The sequence below is a fragment of the Grammomys surdaster genome, unplaced genomic scaffold (genome assembly GCF_004785775.1).
Source record: "Grammomys surdaster isolate TR1022 unplaced genomic scaffold, NIH_TR_1.0 149, whole genome shotgun sequence".
In the NCBI taxonomy this organism is placed as follows: Eukaryota; Metazoa; Chordata; class Mammalia; order Rodentia; family Muridae; genus Grammomys; species Grammomys surdaster.
The window spans coordinates 1618475-1638512 of NW_021604607.1; the positions used below are offsets into that span (position 1 = coordinate 1618475).

The following is a 20038-nucleotide window of genomic DNA, read 5'->3' on the forward strand; positions in this document are numbered from 1 at the left end:
CTCCCTCCCTCCTTTTCCCCTCCTCCTTCTTGGCAAGGTCATGTAAAGTAACCCTAGCTTGGCCTCAGGATCTTCCTACGTCAGTCTTCTGAAGAGCAGCCTCCAGCTCTAATCCTCGTTCTTTATTGGGACATAGCTGGTTCATGCTGTATTATTTCCTAACCTGGTATGAGAGGCGATGTGGTTTGGGTTGTTGCCTTATAATCTTGCTGTTCCGTGTCCTTTAACATCTTAATGGTTAAATAGGAAACCCACTAACATTGTCATAAGGACAGCTAACCCACACAGTGAGAATTCACAGGCAAAACGGCACTTGGTAGAGCCATCAAATTAAAAATCCCGAGTTGAAGGCAAAACCAGTATCAACAGATGCACATTTCCAGGAAGACAATGGGCAGCCAAGATAGGTTTGTGTCTGTAAAAATTCGTGTGTATCTATGCAGCATAAACGGTTCCATTTTTAGAGACATACTCATGTATGTTCATTTTATGTTTTAAGAAGTGTAAGAAGCCCAAATATAACCTTTCCACAAAAACAGTTTGCCTGATTGCTATTGCCAATGAGATTTTTTTTTTTTGAGATAGAGGTAAGATGGAAGTTCAGAATATAGTTTTAATAAACATATCACAGAGAAAGCAATATAAAGTTTAATGGCAGTCCCACAAGAGAGAATATGTTCAATACTTATTTTGCTTTTGAAAAATTGTATTTTATTGGCTTCTTTTGGACTGCTGCTGTTATATTCCAAGGCCGATCTTAAAAGATGTTTTTAGCCCTAGAGGTTTTCCCTGCAGCTCTTAAGTGTGATCGTCTTTGGAAGCCTTTCTCAGTGTAGACTGAGAAGAGCAGCTCATCGAGGGGCACTTAGTCTTAATGGGTGAACAACATCTAAATGTTACTGATTGGCCTATTCACAGGCTCACTCTGGATCTCTAGGAGGATTAGTTTAAAATGAGCTGTTCCTGGAGTGAGGGTATTTTTGTGGCAAGCATGAAAAAAATAGTCCAAGAAAGCCTCGGTTTTCATGGGGCTGGGTTAAACAATTGTAAACACAACTGGAGTCCTGTTTTACTAAATGTTATCTGTGGTCTTTGGCTGGATCTCTCTCTCTCTCTCTCTCTCTCTCTCTCTCTCTCTCTCTCTCTCTTACACACACACACACACACACACACACACACACACACACACACAGCAGAAAGGCACAATAGATGACTCTGGGTAGATTCTGGCTAGTTTTGTTTCATGGCTTGGTTTGTCCATCTTGGGCTTGTTCATGCAGTTATTAATGACTTGCAGGAAACCAGGAAACTCATCTGGAATCAGGGATGCGTTTGTGCTTTTGCTTGACCATACTCTCAACTGCCCTCTCTCCAAGTCTACTTTTGAAGCAGGGCAGGCTTTGATAGTCCCACTTTTAAAGTCTGAGGCTTATTTATATATCTGTGGTAGTTCACTAATAGTGACTACTTTGAGAAAATGGTAGCTTGAAAGCGGGCTTATTTCCAGCTGCTTTCAATTTCCCATTCAAAGAGAAACAAATACCCAAGAGCCAAGATGTATAAGCACATGCACACCCTACATCTCAAGACCACCCCAGGTTTCCTTGTCGTCCTGTGTTCAGCCTTGTGCATAGGGGCCTCAGAGAGATTCCAGGCAGCTAACAGAATTTATAAGGAGCAACAACTGCACTGGGGGCAGGGTGTGCTTAATGACCTGGTGGTAGTTTTTTTTTTTTTTAAACTGAGGATTAGAAAGTGCATCTGCATGTCTTTTAAGGCAAAAGCATTCTACCTGAGAATTAAAACCTTTAACAATTGCTTTCATGTAGCCCAAACTCTACCGATCTGTAATTGAAGATGTAATCGAGGGCGTGCGGGACCTGTTTGCTGAGGAAGGCATCGAGGAGCAGGTGTTGAAAGACCTGAAGAAGGTTTGTGTTCACAGGACCATCGTGTTTCATCTTCACAGCCTGAGAAGTTAAACACTTCCCTCCTTCAACTGTGTTAGCCACTGAAAGTGTAAACACTTAAGAAAAAATAACCAGTGTATAATCTTAGCGATTGTTTTTAAAGAAACAAAAATATGAAAGTGTTTTTTCTTTTCTCTTGCAGCTCTGGGAAACCAAAGTTTTACAATCTAAAGCGACAGAGGACTTCTTCAGGAATAGTGTCCAGGCGCCGCTCTTCACCCTCCAGCTGCCACATGGATTACCACCAACGCTGCAGTCAACAGGTTGGACAGAATTAGTAGTATTTGGATTACATTGTCAGTAATAATTACATTATTCTTTGTATGTTTGGGAAAATTTTTATGAAAATCATGTCAGCCACAGTGAAAAGAACATGTTTGTCAGTGGGATAGAACAGACACGGCTCCACAGCAATACCTACTGCAGGCCGAGGACCTGTTAGGGACCTCAACTCAGGCAAAATGGAATCCTTGGCTTCAGTGCAGAAAAGAATTTCTGAGGGAGGCAGAGCTTGAGTTTATTAAAACACTATGTGTTTACACACATATATGTAAATATACATAACCTTTTAAGAGAGTTTAATTCAAGGTGACAATTCAGAACAAAGACGAAACAATAGGTTCTGTCAGAATCTGAGACTGGATTTATTTTATGATATTTATTTATTATTTACTCATTTATTTATTTTACCAAAATGTATTTCAATGTTCAGTAGGCCCCAAGACAGTAATAAGTAGCAAGATGTGTTAGCTGGGCAAAGGGAATGGAGAAGGTCACCTCCCTTATCCCAGGTGTGGCCGAGGCTTGGCCTGTCTTCCGAATGCCTCCCAGGGCAGAGCCCTTCCCTGTTGCCTTTGCTGTTAATTTCTCTTTCCTTTTGTTCCCCCTTTTCTCCTCCTGAGAGCATTCTTTTTCCCACCTTGACCTACTTCTTGGGCTGTTTCAGGGGCTTCAGGCTATCATCTTAGCCTGATGGTGGTGCCCAAAGCCTACTTAGCCTGAAGACCCTGGCCCCGTGCCGCAGCATTTCTTAATAGATGTTAAGATGCCTGAGAGACAGTGTGGGATGGGCGTCTCCAAGAGCTGCCCTTTGCCTTCTCTGTAGCAGGAACACACAAGGTTTTGGTGGGTTTGAGGCTTTTATCTTTGAAGCATTGCTAAGTACTTAGATGAGGTTACAGGTGCTTCCTAAGGGGTCCCTGACAGGATTCCAGTTGATACAGTGACATTCTAAAATAAGGATACAGAAGGTGGGAGATCTTTCTCTGTAAACAGAGTCAATAGTCTTGTTTGAGGTTTCCAGAAAATGTCTTGGAAAAGGAGTAAGGTCCCATCTAAGGTCACACGTGTTCAGGTTGTAACTTTGGGTTGTTGCTATTTTAACAAAAGTACATTGCTTTAAAAGAACTGTTATCCCAGGGCTGGCAACCTTCACAGGAAATGTTAATTTTTCTAGAATTTTAAAAAATTATTATTTTATTTCATGTGCATGGGTGTTTTGCCTGCCTGCATGTCTGTGTAGCATGTGTATTATATGTATGGTACCAGTGGAGGTCATAAGAGAGCAATGGGTCTCCTGGAACTGGAATTACAGATGGTTGTGAGCCACCATGTAGGTGCTGGGAAAGGAACATGGGTTCTCTTTTTTCTTTTTTTGGTTTTTCGAGACAGGGTTTCTTTGTGTAGCTCTGGCTGTCCTGGAACTCACTCTGTAGACCAGGCTGGCCTTGAACTTAGAAATTCGTCTGTCTCTGCCTCCCAAGTGCTGGGATTAAAGGCGTGCGCCACCACTGCCTGGCTGAGCATGGGTTCTCTGAAGGGCAACCTTTAGGCTCTGAGCCATCTATCTCCAGTGCCTGTGCTGGCTTTCTTGATTCTTAGCAGGCAAGAGGCTTCAGCTAGATTCTTTTTGCCCCACCCCTTCCATTAAAAAATAGCTGAAGTGTGGCAGCAATTATGAAATGAAGTAAATTTGCAAATTAATATTGAATTACCAAGCATAAAATCTCTTGCTAAACTTAAAATTATGATATTGCACTATAAGGGTCAGTCCTAGGAGGATGGGAGAGACGGCTCAGTGAGCACGTTTGCTGTGTGAGCATGAGGGCCTGAGTTTCAATCCTAGCACCCATGTAAAGATCTGTGTGTGTTCTTTTGAGCATCGTTTAACCCTGGGGCTGTGAGGGGTAGGGAGAGAAGTATTGTTGGGGCTTGCTGGCCTCCAGCCTAGCTGCAGGTTCAATCAGAGACTATGTTTCCAAAGGCAAAAGGCAGAGAGGATAGAGTAGGACACAGGATGTTCTCCTGTAGCCTGTGCAAGTAGACACACACATGTGCATATACAGCACACTTACCATATGTGTGTGTGTATATATATATACATATCACACAAATAACAACCACACACGCATATACCTCATGAATATATATCACACACTTATACCACACACGTGCATATACCACACTCCCACCACATACATGCACATACTCCAGATGTGCATCATATGTACATAAAATGCACACACATACACCCTCTGTCATACATGTCTGTATACCTTACACACATGCATATACTGCACACATAACATGTATATACTGTACACATATAACAAACATGAGCATACAGCATGTGCGTGCACACGTGGATGCGCGTACACACACACACACACACACACACACACACACACACACACACACAGAGTCATGGGAGTCTTATTGTGAATCTGAGAGGCTGACCATTAGTACTGTTGCAAATCTCAATAATTTTTTTTTTCCTTTGAGGCAGGAACTTATCCTAGAATTCACTATCATCATCCAGGCTGGCCTCGAACTCGGTTATCCTCTACCTCAGCTTCTGAGAGCTGACATTACAGGAATGAGCTACTATGCATGGCTATGGAGCCCCTGGTTCTCAGTTGAATAACCCCAAAGGAAGGTTCTTGTAGCTGTGGTTGGTGGGAGGGTGTGATGCATAAGGGGGAGGGAAGCATTTGAATGTCTGTAATCCAAAGCACGGTTAAAAACCTGTCATTTTTCTTGTCATTCACAACTGCAATACTACATTTTGCCCGGAAGATGGTAATACTATCAGTGATTTAAATTGCAAAGCAATCTGGCAAAGGCTAGATTGAGCTAGATTTCACTCAGCACCTTAGTTTTGATTCTGTCTTAGAAGTTAGAATAATGGAAATAATTACATTTACAATAAGACAGCTTTTCTTATTCTGTTCCTTGAAATTTACAATGAAGAGGCTTAGGAAGAAAAGTGAACTGCAGATCCTGTTCTTATCTGTCTTCATTCTGGGTACCCTTCAATAAAAGGCTCAAAATAAATAGCCTCATAAAATTGAAGTACTTCTTAATTGTATCTTCTCATGGTATGCTTTAAAAAGCCTGATTAAAATAACTTAAACTGCTACAGTCTTTTTATTTCTTCTGATAACAAGCTGAAACAAAAATCTACAATTGAATATGTCATTTATATTCGTCAGTTCTATTTTCCAAGCTTGTTTGCTTTGTTATAATTTTTTTTGGCTATATTACTCATTTCTTAGGAATATTCTGTGTTACCAGTTTTCAACACTTGTTTTTTAGTTTTTAAGTATGGATTTTGGGCTGGGAGGGTGGCTCCATGGCTGAGTGCCCTCCATATGCTGAGGACTGGTGTGTAGATCCTCAGAATCCACATAGAAGCTGGCAGGTGTGGCAACTACTTACAAACTTATTATTGTCCCTGTTGTTGGTGTGGTGGTGGTGGGGTGTGTGTGTGTGTGTGTGCGCGCGCGCATATAGGTATACTTGCTCATGCATGTGGGTTTGAGGACAACTTTATGGAGTCTGTTCTGTAGATAAACTACACTCACATGGGTTCTGGTTATCAAACTCAGGTTGCCAGACCTGCACAATAACGTAAGCACCATTGTCTGCTAGGCCACCTCTCTGGCCCCCAGACCTATTTTTTAACTTAAATTTTACTGTATATCTTTAAAGTGGGTAGCATGATGTTATGATATACATGGACCATTGACATAGGTTACGTAAATTAGCATCTCATTTTAGAGTTATCCTATTTTTTTTAAAAAGTGTGGCAAGAATCTCAAATCTACATTGATAGCAAAACTCTCAAGCATGACGCAATATTAAGAAGGGCCCCCATGTTGTACATTTCATGTCTAGACTTCAGAATGTGTACTGACTAAGCATGTAAGGTGTAATAATATGTCATAAAAGAAATATCTATTTATTCATTTATTTATTTTGTTTCTAACTATTTTTCTAAAATTTATATATTTACCCCAAATACTGCCCCCTCCCAGTCTTTCCTCCCAGGGTTACTCCCCCATGCCTCCCTTTGCCTCTGAGAGTGTGGCTCCCCTGAGTATTCCCCCACTCCCAGTGCATCAAATCTCTGCAAGATTAGGTGCATCCTCTCCCACTGAGGCCAGACAAGGCAGTCCTCTGCTGCATATGTGCAAATAAGGCTGCTATGAACTTAGTGGAACACGTGTCCTTGTGGTATGGTGGAGCATCTTTTGGTTATATGGGCAGGAGTGGCATAGCTGGATCTTTAGGTAGAACTATGTCCATTTTCTGAGAAACTGCCAGATTGATTTCCAGGGTGGTTGTACAAGTTTGCAATTCCATCAGCAATGGAAAAGTGTTCCCATTTCTCAATACCCTCTGCACATGTCCTGTTGCTTCAGTTTTTGAACTTTGCCATTCTGACTGGTGTAAGGTGGAATCTCAGGGTTGTTTTGATTTGCATTTCCCTGATGATAAAGGATGTTGAACATTTCTTTAAGTGCTTCTCAGCCATTCAAGATTCCTTTATTAAGAATTCTCTGTTTAGCTCTGTAGCCCATTTTAAAAATTGCGTTATTTGGTGTTTTAGTGTCTTAACTTCTTGAGTTCTTTATATATTTTGGATATTTGCTTTTTGTCAGATATAGGGTTGGTGAAAATCTTTTCCCAATATATAGGCTGCCATTTTGTCCTAGTAACAGTGTCCTTTGCCTTACAGAAGCTTTTCAGTTTCATGAGGTCCCACTTATCAATTGTTGATCTTAGAGCCTGAGCCATTGGTGTTCAGGAAATTTTTTCTTGTGCCAATGTGTTCAGGAATATTTCCCATTTTCTCTTCTATTAGATTTAGTGTATCTAGTTTTATGCTGAAGTCCTAGATCTACTTGGACTTGAGCTTTGTATGACAAGAAGTTAAATAAGGAAGATAAATATGGATCTATTTGCATTCTTTTACATGCTGACCTCCAGTTGAACCAGCACCATTTGTTGAAGATGTTGTCTTTTATCCACTGTATGAATTTTGCTTCTTTGTCAAAAATCAAGTGTCCATAGGCTTATGGCTTTATTTCTGGGTCTTTGAGTCTATTCCATTGATTAAACCTATATGTTTCTGTACCAACACCATCTGGTGTTTTACCACTATTGCTCTGTAGTACAGCTTCAGGTCAGGGATGGTGATTCCCCCAGAAGTTCTTTGATCCTTTTTTTTTTGTTTTTCCATATGAAGTTGAGAATTGCTCTTTCAAAATCTGTAAAACAAAATGTGTTGTCATTTTGATGGGGATTGCATTAAGTCCGTATATTGCTTTTGGTAAGATGGCCATTTTCACTATGTAAATCCTACTGATCCATGAGCATGGGAGATCTTTTCATCTTCTGATATCTTCTTCAGTTTTTTTCTTCAGGGACTTTGAGTTCTTGTCATACAGATCTTTCACTTGCTTAGTTAGAGTCACACTAAGATATTTTATATTATTTGTGGCTATTGTGAAGGGTGTTGCCTCCCTAATAACTTTCTGAGCCTGTTTTTCATTTGTATAATGGAGGGCTACTGATTTCTTTGAGGTAGTTTTATATCCAGCCACTTTGCTGAAGTTGTTTATTAGCTGTAGGAGTTCTCTGGTAGAATTTTGGGTGTTACTTATTTATACTAGCATATTATTATCTGTGAGTAGTGATACCTTGACTTCTTTCTTTCCAAGCTGGATCCCCTTGATCTTCTTTCATTGTCCTATTGCTCTAGCCAGAACTTTAAGCACTATATTGAGTAGATAGGGAGAGAGTGGGCAGTATTGTCCTTTACTTTAGTGGGATTGCTTCAAGATTCTCTCCATTTAATTTGGTGTCAGCTATTGGTTTGCTGTATATTGTTTTATATTATGATTAAGTATGTGCCATGAATTTCTGATCTCTCCAAGAATTTTAACATGAAGGGGTGTTGGATTTTGTCAGAGGCCTTTTCAGCATCTAATGAGATGATCATATGACTTTTTTTAGTTTGTTTATATAGTGGATTACTTTGATGGATTTTCATACATTGAACCATTCCCACATTCCTGGGATGAAGCCTTCTTGATTGTGGTGAATGATGCTTTTGATGTGTTCTTGAATTTAGTTTGAGAGAATTTTCATTGAATATTTTTGCATCGATGTACATAAGTAAAATTGGTCTCTCTTTATTTGTTGCGTCTTTGTGTGGTTTAGGTATCAGGGTGACTGTGGCCTCATAGAATGAATCAGGTAGTGTATTTTTCTGTTTCTATTTTGTGGAATAGTTTGAGGTAGTGGTATTAGGTCTTTTTGAAAATCTGGTTGAAATTTGCACTAAAATCATCTGGCCTTGGGCTTTTTTAGGGGTTGGGTGGGAGGTTTTTAATGACTGCTTCTATTTCCTTAGGGGTTTTGGGACTGTTTAAGTGGTTTACCTGATTTTAGTTTAACTTTGGTATGTGGTATCTGTCTAGAAAATCATCCATTTCATTTAGATTTTTCAGTTTTGTTATAGGCTTTAGAAGTAAGGCCTAGTGATTTTTTTTTAAAATTCCTTCAGTTTTTGTTGTTATGTCTCCCTTTTCATTTCTGATTTTGCTAATTTGGATACTGTCTCTGTGCCTTTTAGTTAGTTTGGCTAAGGGTTTGTCTGTCTTGTTGATTTTCTTAAAGAACTAGTTCTTGGTTTTTCTGATTCCTTATATTGTTCTCTTTGTTTCTAATTGATTGATTTTGGCTATTTCCTGACATCTACTCCTCTTAGATGTGTTTGCTTCTTTTTGTTCTAGGGTATTCAGGTTTGCTGTTAAGTTGTAGTGTGAGACCTCTCTAATTTCTTTATGAAGGCACTTAGTGCTATGAATTTTCCTCTTAGCACTGCTTTTATTGTGTCCCATAAGTTTGGGTATGCCTTCATTTTCATTGAATTCTAAAAAGTCTTTAATTTCTTTTTTATTTCTTCTCTGACTAAGTGATCATTGATTAAAGAGTTTTTCAGTTTCCACGAATATGTGAGCTTTCTGTTGTTGTTAAAATCTAGCCTTAATGTGGTGATCTTATAGGATGCAAGGGGTTATTTCAATCTTCTTGTATCTGTGAGGCTTGTTTTGTGACTGATTGTATATGATAAATTTGGAAAAGGATCATACAGTACTGATAAGAAGGTATATTCTTTTGTTTTGGAGTAGAAGGTTTTGTAGCTATCTGTTAAATCCATTTGGTTCATAACTTCTGTTAGTTTCACTGTGTCTCTGTTTAGTTTCTGCTTTGATGACCTGTTCATTAGTGAGAGTGGGGTGTTGAAGTCTCCCACTATTATTGTGTGTGGTTCAGTGTGTGTCTTAAGCTTTAGTAAAGTTTCTTTTATGAATGTGGGTGCCCTTGAATTTGGGGCATAGATGTTCAGAATTGTGATGTCAGGTTGGTGTATTTTTCCTTTGAGTATGAAGTATCCTTCCCTATCTCTTTTGATTACTTTTGGTTGAAAGTATATTCTATTATCCATTTGTATGGAAAACCTTTTTCCAGCCCTTGACTCTGAAGTAGTGTTTGTCTTTGTTGCTGAGGTGTGTTTCTTGTATGCAGTAGAATGATGAGTCCTGTTTACATATCCAGTATATTAGCCTGTATTGTTTTATTGGTGAACTGAGCCCACTGATGTTGAGAGATATTAACGACCAATGATTGTTAGTTCCTGTTATTTTGTTGTTTAAGGTGGTACTGTGTGTGATTCTCTTCTTTGTGTTTGCTGTGAGATGATTAATTTTTTATCTTTCCTTGAGTATTGTTATTCTTGTTTTCCTTCCTTTGTAGGGCTAGATTAGTAGAAAGATATTGTTTAAACTTGGTGTTGTCATGGAACATCTTGGTTTCTCCATCTATGGTGATTGAGTTTTGCTGGATATAGTAGTCTGGGCTGGCATTTGTGGTCTCTTAGGATCTGCAAGACAACTGTCCAGGATCTTCTGGCTCCTAGAGTCTCTGTTGAGAAGTCAGATGTAATTCTGATAGGTCTGCCTTTATAAGTTACTTGGCTTTTTCCCCTTGCAGCTTTTAGTATTCTTCCTTTGTTCTGTACATTTATTGGGAGGATTTTCTTTTCTGGTCCAATCTATTTGGTGTTCTGTAGTTGTCTTTTATATTATAGCTGTCTCTTTTTTTTAGGTTGGGGAAGTTTTCTTCTATGATTTTGTTGAAGATGTTTTCTGGCCCTTTGAACTGGGAATCTCCACTCTCTTATATTCTTATCATTCTTAGATATGGTCTTTTCATTGTGTCCCAAATTTCCTGGATGTTTTGAGTTAGGAACTTTATAAATTTGATGTTTTCTTTGACGGATGTATCAGTTTCTTCTATGGCATCTTCTATGCCTGAGGTTTTCTCTTCCATTTCTTGTAATCTCTTGGTGATGCTTGCATCTGTAGTTCCTGTTCTCTTTTGTAGGTTTTCCATCTCCAGGGTTGCCTCCATTTGTGTTTTCTTTATTGCTTCTATTGTTGTTTTTAGGTGTTGGATGGTTTCATTCATTTCCTTCTCCTGTTTGATTATATTGTCCTGTATTTCTTTAAGGGATTTCTTTCTTTCTTTAAGGGCTCCTACCTGTTCTCCTATATTTGTTTAAGGGAATTATTTATATCCTCTTTAAATGCCTCTATCATCTTTATGAGTAGGATTTAAAGTCAGTTTTGCTCTTCAGGTGTGTTAGGATATCCAGGGCTTGCTATAGAAGGAGAACTGGATTTTGAAGGTACCATGTTTCACTGGCTTCTGTTGGTTATGTTCTTAGGCTTGCCTTTCACCATCTGGTTGTTTCTGGTGTTGATAGGCCTAGGTGTCCTAAGTTGGAGCAGGCCTCCCAGGAGGCAGGTGAACCTGTGTGTCCCAGAGCATAGGTGCAGATAAGAAAGGAGATGGAGCTCTGACAAGGCAGGACACAAGCCATATCTGCTAGGCTCTGTGGGTTCCCAGCAGGTGAGGGTATTGAGGTGTGTGTGTGTGGGGGGAAGTCTCACCTATGTCTCTGGTTAGAGAAGGTCTCCTGGGACTCAGGCATTGCTGTAGAGTAGGAGGTGGGGTGGTATGTAGCTCCCTAAGTACAGATGAAGGAAAAAGGAAATAATTTTTTAAACTGCAGGTTAGCAAATCAAGATTTTGAAAAATCTAACACCAGTTTTGAGAAGACAATTCTTTCCATTGTCCCTTTTAGTGTCTTGTTGAGAATTAATTGATCATACATGTGTGAGAAGTTTATGTAGTGGGATATCTTCCCACTACATTTGTATAAAGCTCAGTGATTGGGCTGTATGAGAGGTAGGCAGAGTGGGGAGTTGGAAGGAGAAAAGAGGAGAAGGAAGAGGAGGAGCTGGGGAAGGGGAGAGATGTAGGAGCCATGGAGAACCACACACATGTTCAGATGGTCCTGGATAAGGATTTATTTCATAAGATTAGATATTGAGAAACAACTCTAATTGTATGGGAAAATTGTTAATTGAGCATTTTTAAATATATAAAGCCTTTGGATAATCATTAAGTTTTAGAGTCTCATTTCTACCAGGCACCGCATCAATGATGGGATGGTCTGGGCTCAGCCAAGCATTGTGGAGACCACATGGTGGATTGGCAGAGCCGTCTCCCACACTGGTATCTCATGGGTGCCAGGACAGGTGCTCCTGGCCTGCCTGAGCTGGTGGTCTGAGCCTAGCAATGGCGAGAACACGTTGCCACTCGTGGCCTCAGGCCTTGCCTAGTAGGGAACATGGCAGCCCATAACAACAAGCCAGATCTGGTGCCACCAATTTAAATATTACCGTTAACAAGTTTATGGTCTCTTTCTCTCTTCTCTCTCTCTGTAGTTATGTGGGTGTGCTGTGCATATACATACATGAGGAGACTAGAGGATAACTTCTAGTGTTTTGAGATGGGGCCTCTCACTGTCCTAGAGCATGCCTGATTGGTCTGTGGTAACTAGCAAGTAAGCCTCAGGGATCTACCTTCTCAGTCCTATCACTGCTGGGATTAAAAGACGGGAGCACCTGGCTTTTACGTGGTTATCTCCTCAGTCCTTCGCCTGTATGTTTTTATGTCAGTAGCATAGTGTTTCAGTTCCTATAGCGTTGTAATAGTATTTTTTAAAAAATATTCCTATACAGGGCTTAGGCTGGTCTTGGACTCCATTTTAAAAAAATTCCGCTTTTAAACAATTTTCTCTGTCTCAGTTTCCTGAATATGGGCTATGGGTAGAAAAAGCATTAAAAACTTGGGTTAAGGGTCTCAGGTGCGCTTCTCTGTTGTCCTTGGTGGGTTTAGAAGCAGTGGGGGAGGGGCCTGCTCTGCCATGTGGTGGCTGTTCTGCCACATAGTGTCTGGGTGCTCGCAGAAAGGTCTCTAGTATTTCCCATTTGTTTTTCTTAGCCGGTAAATCCTAAATATAGAGAAGGAGAAGAAAGGCCAACCTTGAAGAAAAGCTTAAAGGAAGAAGCACAGAGGCTTGATAGGACAGTCAGAGCCAGAAGGAGTGAAGGCTGTGGAAAAGACTTGACCCATGGGGGGAGACATATGGAAGCTGGGTTGGAGCTGGCAGCTCTTGAGAGCAGTTCTTCCATCCTGGAGTTCTTAGCTACGAGAAAGAAGCTGTCTCAAAAGGAAAAGGAATGTCTCACCCAAGGGAAGGAGTCCTAGAATGAGGATCTAAGGAACACAGGGATGAAGGGAGCAAGCAGGGTCCCAGACCCACTGCTTCAGGCAAACCTGTGAACTAAGTGGCTGCAGCTGGCCACAAATTACAGAGGATGAGGGGGAGAAGCCTGCACTAGCAGGTGGCTTGAGAAAGGCTGACCCTTGGGGGACTATAGCTTGGACCTGGTGCTCTTGAGAGAAAGAGAACAGTCTGTCCAGGCCTGGCCTGGGGTTCTCAGAAAGAAAACTGTCTCAAAAGGAAAGGGAATGTCTCACCCAAGGGAAAGAGTCTTAGAATAACGGTCATGGCAGGCACTGTGGCCTGTTAGCTGTGAAGGAGCCCTCTCTGTGGGGCTGGGGGATGGGCAGAGGGTGGAGGCTAGGGGGTGCTGTCATCTTTCCATTGAGCTGGAGACTGTAGCTAGACAAAGAAGTGGGTGGACAGAGAGAGGCCTAGTCTTTTGAACTAGGCCGGAGTTAGACTGTAGCTAAGAGGCAAAGGAGAGAAGCTGGCCAGGAACATGTGGAGAGAAGGGGGGGAAGGGGCTAGTCTTTTGTTTGAACTAGTCTGGGAGTTACTGTCTTTGAGTTTTGTGGAGTGGTCCTTCATGGATGCCAGCAGGGGTACTCTTGAAGATGGTTTTGTCCACATCCTCCATCAGTTGTGGGTCTATTGCTTGTGGATGGGTGTGGGTCCTGTTGGGCTGAGTAGTGGATCCTGCGTGACTGTTCCCCAGATGGCTGGAACTGCGGCTCAGGGAGCAGAAGTGTGAGAATTTGACTGAGTTCCCTCCATGCGGAGCTGGGCAGACGTCAGGCTATGAGAATCCACAGGACTCTCCCTGGGCATGGGGAGATCTCAGCCTGAGACCCTGCGGGGGCAGAGCTCTTGGGTGGGGACCAGAGCTCTTAGGTGGGGACCAGAGCTCTTGGGTGGGGACCCCCGGGCAAGAAGGCATGTGGGGATCGACTGGTCTCAGACTCCTGGGCTACCAGGCACCATTGGGAGCCTCGGAAGAGTTTAGACTGGGGGGTGGGGGGTACGAGCTGGACCGACCCACAGCCAAGGGGGACGAAGGAGAGAAGCTACTTGGTCATGGCGACTCGCTTGTCTGGGTCATGGCAGGCTTGGCTAGCTTGCTTGAATTGGTGGCCTCTGTGGCTGGAATGCAGAGAGGTTCTCTGGCAGGAGATTAAGGCGGCAGCTTGGTAGTTGAAGACCATCTCCCCCATGGTGGAGCCCCAAGTACAAGAGGAAGTCCATGATCTTTAAAGGTTTATTGTCATGGAGGAAAGTAGATGTAGCTGTACCCCTCTGATCTCAGGGCAGGACTGAGATCATTTTGCTAAATACATTTTGCAGGGAGGCGGATCTAGGAAGGAATGCTTAATTGGCTATGCCCTCTGGCCTTTAGGTATCTCATTTATATGGAGATCTCTTGAGGCTCTGTAGCCTGTAGTCAAGCCTTCTACCTGTGGAGGGGCTGGTAGGGGCGTTGCCCTATGTGACTGAAAGGCGCAGATCAATGGAGGTCTTTGGCCTGTCAGTCTGGGAGTCTAGGAGCCTGGCAAAATGCACGCCATCCCTTGCAGGTCTCTGGCCATCTCTAGCCAGTGCTTGACCAGAAACTATGCTATTCTTTCATGGTCCCACAGGTATAGACACTCTGTGCCTGGCTTTGTAGTATAATCTTAAAATTGGAAATGTGATGCCTTTGATTTTGCTTTTCCTTTAGTCTCTGTGTGTGTGTGTGCACATGCCTGTACAGTCACGAGCAGATCATCATGCAGGTATGAAGGTATGAAGGTCAGAGGAGAAGCTCAGGTGCTGGTGTTTGCCTTTAGCCTAGTTTGGTAGAGGATTCATTGCTGCTGTGACTGCCTGGCTAGCTGGCCCATGACCTTAAGGGGATTAAGGTCTCTTGCCTCTGCCTGCTGTTTCACTGTAGGAGATCTGGGCTTACACTTGCACATTTGCATTGTCTTTCAAGTGAGTGTTGAGGCTCCAAACCCAAGTCCTCATGCTTGCATAGCAGACTTTTACCTGCTGAGCCATTGACCTAGCCTTGATTTAGTTTTCTCTGAATTGCCTTGGTTATTGAGATTTACTTAGGTTCTGGTTGAGAATTTTAGATCCCCCCCTTTTTCTGTTAGGGTACCATTAGAATTTTGATAGAGATTGCATAGCATTTGTATGTTATTTTGGATAGTATGTCAATTTTAACAATGTCAATTACTTCAAAGAGTTTATAAGTAGAAGTATCTTTTGTTTGTGTCTGTTTAATCAGTGATTCTCAATCTGTGGGTTGTGACCCCGATGAGGTCAAACAGCCCTTTCACAGGGGTTGCATATCAGATATTTACATTATGACTCATAATAGTAGCAAAATTATAATTTTGAAGTATCAATTAAAATAACTTTATGGTTTGGGATCACAACATGAAGCACTGTGTTAAAGGGTTGACGCTTTAGGAACATGGGGAACCATTGGCTTAAATTAATCCGTCCCTCTCCCTCCATCTTCTTCCCTTCTACGTCACATCTCTCCCTTCTCTTCTTCCTTTTTCCTTGACAGGCTTTCACTGTGAGTCCTAGTTACTTTTCTATTGCTGTGATAGAACATCATGACCAAGGCAACTTAAGAAAGAAGCATGTTAAGTTGGCTTACAGTTTCAGAGGGTCAGAGTTCATGATGGTGAAATGAAGAAACAGCTGAGACCTCACATCTTGATCTACAGCCACTAGGCAGAGAAAGAAACCCAATGGGCATGGCACGAGTGTTTTTGGAACCTCAAAGCTCACCCCCAATGATTCATCAACAAGGCCTTACATCCTAACTTCCCTACACAGCCTACAACCTGGGAACCAAGTTTTCAAATGTATGAGCATCTGGGGACATGCTTTTTCAAATCATACACTGTGTGTCCCAGAATGGCCTCAATCTTGTTATCCTCCTGCCTCAGCCCTCTGAGTACAGGAGTTTTAGGCATGTGCCACTCTCATAACCTTTTCAATTTCACTTAAAAACCCCTTTTTGATTAGAGGTACAGATCTTTAACCTTCTTGATTGAAGTTGTGCAAAAGTATTTTTTTTTTACATTTTTATTTGTATAAATGTCTGTTTTACATGTGTATGGCTGAATGCCATATGTGTGATGGTGCCCAAGGAGCTTAGGAAAGGGCACTAGACTCCTAGAACTGGAGTTATGGATGTGTATGAGCTGATATGTGGTTGCTTCGAATTGAATCTGGGTCTTCAGGAAGAGCAATAAGATGTCTTAGCCACTAAGCCAACTCTCCAGCCCCCAGTATTTGCTTTTTAAAATGCTGTCATGTTTTGATTTCTTTTTTAGGTAGGCTGTTTTTGTTCATAAACACAACTGACTTTTTTGTTGTTGTTGATTTTGGTTTTTGATTTTTCAAGACAGGGTTTCTCTGTGTAGCCTTGGTTGTCCTGTAATTCGCTTAGTAGATCAGGCTGATCTCTTACTCAGAGATCCTCCTGCCTCTCTCTCCTGAGTGCTGGGATCAAAGGCGTGCGACACCACCACATAGATGACAGTTGACTTTTAAAAATTGACTTGAATTTAAAACTTTATAGAACTCATTTGTTCATTTTTTTTTTTTGTGGATTTTGTTGTTTTCTGTGTGTTGGTTTATATTATTTGCAGATAGAACTAATTTTGCTTTTTCATTTCTGGTTTGTATGCTTTTCTCTTCTTTTCTCTTCTCTTCTTTTCTTAGATGTCTGGTATGGTATTGAATAGACATGGTGAGAGATGGGCCTTACCCTATGGAAGATCATGGAGGAAAAGCTTGTAGGTCCCCCTTTTATGATGTCAGCTATAAGTTTTCATAGTCCTTAAACAATTTGTTGTTTATTTTTCATTGTATATATATGTATGTCTTTGTGTGCATATATGCACATGTGTGCAGGTGCCTACAGAGGCCAGAAGAGGGTGCTTGATCCTCTGGAGCTGTGTAACAGAACTGAGCTGAAGGGGTGCACTTTTAGCATTGAGCCATTTCTCAAGCTCTCGTTGTCTTTATTTTCTTAAGAAAATGTCCTTTATTTATAAACTGTTTCATTTTGAAATTTTACTTATTAATGTATCCATGTGATTGGGATATAGTGTGTGTGTGTGTGTGTGTGTGTGTGTGTGTGTGTGTAAGCCAGAAGACAAGTTTCAGGTTGGTTTTCTTCCACCTTATTGAGGCAAGGATTTTCTTATTTCTGGCATGCTATATACTTCAGGCTATCTTGCCTCTGAGCTCCTGGATTTATTATTGTTGTTGTTGTTATTTTTTTTGTCTCCATATCCCATCTTGCTACAAGAATGGTAGGATTACAGATTCATGCTAACAAATCTGGCTTTATGTGTCAATGGGTTCTCCTGATCAAGCTCATATAGTCAGGGTTATGTGGCAAATGTCTTCCTGCTGAGACATCTGGCTGGCTTTTTCTGTTTGCTTTAATCAAGAAAGGGTCGACCAGATGGCCTAGCAGGTTTAGGTATGTTGTATGAATTACTTGAATCCAAGCCTGGAGTTTTTACCTAGCCTTTGTTTATTGAGTTCCTGGATGAAAGACACACTCACAGCCTTTATATTTACAACAGGCCTTAATCAGCACAAGAGCTGGGCAGATGCCTAGCCTCCATGGTATTAGAATCTATTTTTCTATTGATATCCCTGAATTATTACTTACTACTTACTATGTTTCATCTGGGCTGTTCTTAACTGTAATTGGCCATTCCACAGGGCCATGTTTTTTATAGCTCAAGTAACCCATGGTGGCTTCTTCTTTTTTCCCTCCTGCACCTTCTTCTTCCTCAATCCTGTAAAACAACATTCTCTTGACTCTTAAATCATGGCCTCTTCTCCTCCTTCCTCTCTTCATTCTTCTTCCTCCTCATGGTCCTTCTCTTCCCCAAGCCCATGAAACCTCAGTCCTACCTCTGTCTCATCTGCTCAGCTATTGGCTGTCAATCAATATCTTTATTCACCAATCAGAATTAACTTGGAGAAGGGTCACAGGGAGCCTCAATTGAGAAAATGCCTCTGCAAGACCAGGCAAGCCTATAGAACATCCTATTAATTAGTGTTTGGTGGGGGAGGACCCAGCCTATTGTGAGTGGTGCCATCCCTGGACTGGTGCTCCTAGGTTCTATAAGAAAGCAGGCTGAGTAAGCCATGAGGAACAATCCTGTAGCTGTATTCCTTCATGGCCTCTGTATCGTTCCAGCCCTGCTTGAGTTCCTGTCCTGAGTTCCTTCAGTTATGGACTTTGATGTGGAAATGTAAAGTCAAATAAACCATTTCCTCCTCAAATTGGTTTGGTCATGGTGTTTCCACAGCAGTAGTAACCCTAAGACATATGGCTCACATATTAAGATTTGTATAAACTCAAAATGAGGTCAAGTACTGCTATAATTTATCAGAATTTTAGTTGTAGATTAGAAAAGGTACTTATAAATTTTAATATAGTTGACCCAGATTATTATGTTGAACATTTTTACATTATGCTTGTAGAATTGAATTCTTGCTAGTATTATAAAATTTATTGTTTTGAATTTAATGTTCCTGGAATACATCTATGGAATCTAAAATTATAATACTTCATTTGAGTTAAAATACATATTTAATGAAAAGTTACTTGGTTATGAAACAAAGCTGAATATTTTAAATTTTCAGCCAAGCTTAATGACATAGAACTTGTGAACCTCATATTAAAGTTAAGTGGGGCCTATATAGAACTTTACAGTTCTGTCAGTCCTGGCTTTTATTCTGAAGTCTATGAAGAATTGTGTTCTCTATAACTTTGTTTGATTCCCTTGAACACGAAGAATTGTCCTTTAAGAGTTTTTACAACGGACTTAGGAGAGAAGGTTTGTTGCTGATTTTCCTTAGGATTCAAATGCCAAAGAACATTCTGTAGCCTCCCAGACTTAAGCTGGAGCAGCGCCAGTTTTGCTCACTCCAGCTAATTATGGCATCAATACCTTTGAGTTCCTGCCACTCCAGTTGTTTGTCACTTGGCTTTTCTAACAGAATGCCTGCTAATAAGCCAAGCCACAGATGAGTAGAGGATAAAAATAATTGTGTACTTCATTAACCGTCAGTCCATAACCTCACTTGTATTTCATGTGCAGAGGATGGTTAGCTTTGAGCTGTTTGTTGTGTGTGATGGAGCCATTCTAGCATCAAAAACAGACCTTGGAGCAATTCTCCTGGGTTTACTATGTGAAAAAAGAGCCATAATTTACATCACACTCAACACATACATGGCTGTATAAGCATGCTAAAAATACCCTGCCTTTTTTAAAAGGCTAAATAACATTGATGTTAAAAATGACTTTTAATTTATTATGGCATTTTCATTCATGTGTGTCATTGTCCTTGGTTGTAATTCAGCCATCCCCTCTGACCTCTGTCTCCATCTGACTCCCTCACCACAGTCCTGCCCATCTAGTGTCACACATACATGTCACACAGACTTTAAATTCTAGTTTCCCATGAGAGATGTCATGATCTATCTGTCATTTTGAGTGGGCTTTGTGTGTCATATAAGGACTTTAAGTTCTATGCAGTTCCTTGCAAATGCCATAATTCCATCTTTCTTTTTAAAATTCATTTGTATACATACACCACATTTTCTTTTTGAAATTTTATTTTTAATTATGTGTCTATGTCTGTATGTGAGTATGTATGCTCATATGAGTGCAGGTGCCTGCAAGAGGCCAGAGATACCAGTGACCCCTGGAGTCAGAATTACAGGTGAGAGCTATTTGACCTAGGTATAGGAATAGAAGTCAGGTCTTATGGAAGGGTAATAGTGCCCTTCCTCACAAAGCCACGTCTCCACCCACTTACCACACTTGCTTTACTCATGGTTAGCGTTTGTCTCAGCTTATGTGCTTTTCATCAATAGTATCATCTCTAATATATTCTTATAACATTCTTTGCCAGGTGAAAGGTTGTCAGGGAGTGTTAGAGCTTCCTTGACTTATCAAAGACAATTTATATGTTTCATTATGGATTTCTGAAGTACACTCTGCTTGATTCTAATGAGAGAGTTGACATTGATAGCTTAAAGTAA

General features: G+C 41.0%; 1 protein-coding gene across 2 annotated transcripts in view; it reads left to right on the forward strand.

The window, feature by feature from the left end:
• Positions 1-20038, forward strand: part of Gtf2a1l (general transcription factor IIA subunit 1 like) — a 52251-nt gene that overhangs the window by 723 nt on the left and 31490 nt on the right. The window contains exons 2-3 of one of the 2 annotated variants that reach the window (XM_028765158.1): positions 1830-1931; positions 2113-2233. In XM_028765158.1, the coding sequence (XP_028620991.1) occupies positions 1830-1931; positions 2113-2233 (223 nt within the window). The remainder of the gene's footprint in view (positions 1-1829; positions 1932-2112; positions 2234-20038) is intronic. The other variant, XM_028765159.1, reaches the window with a different exon arrangement.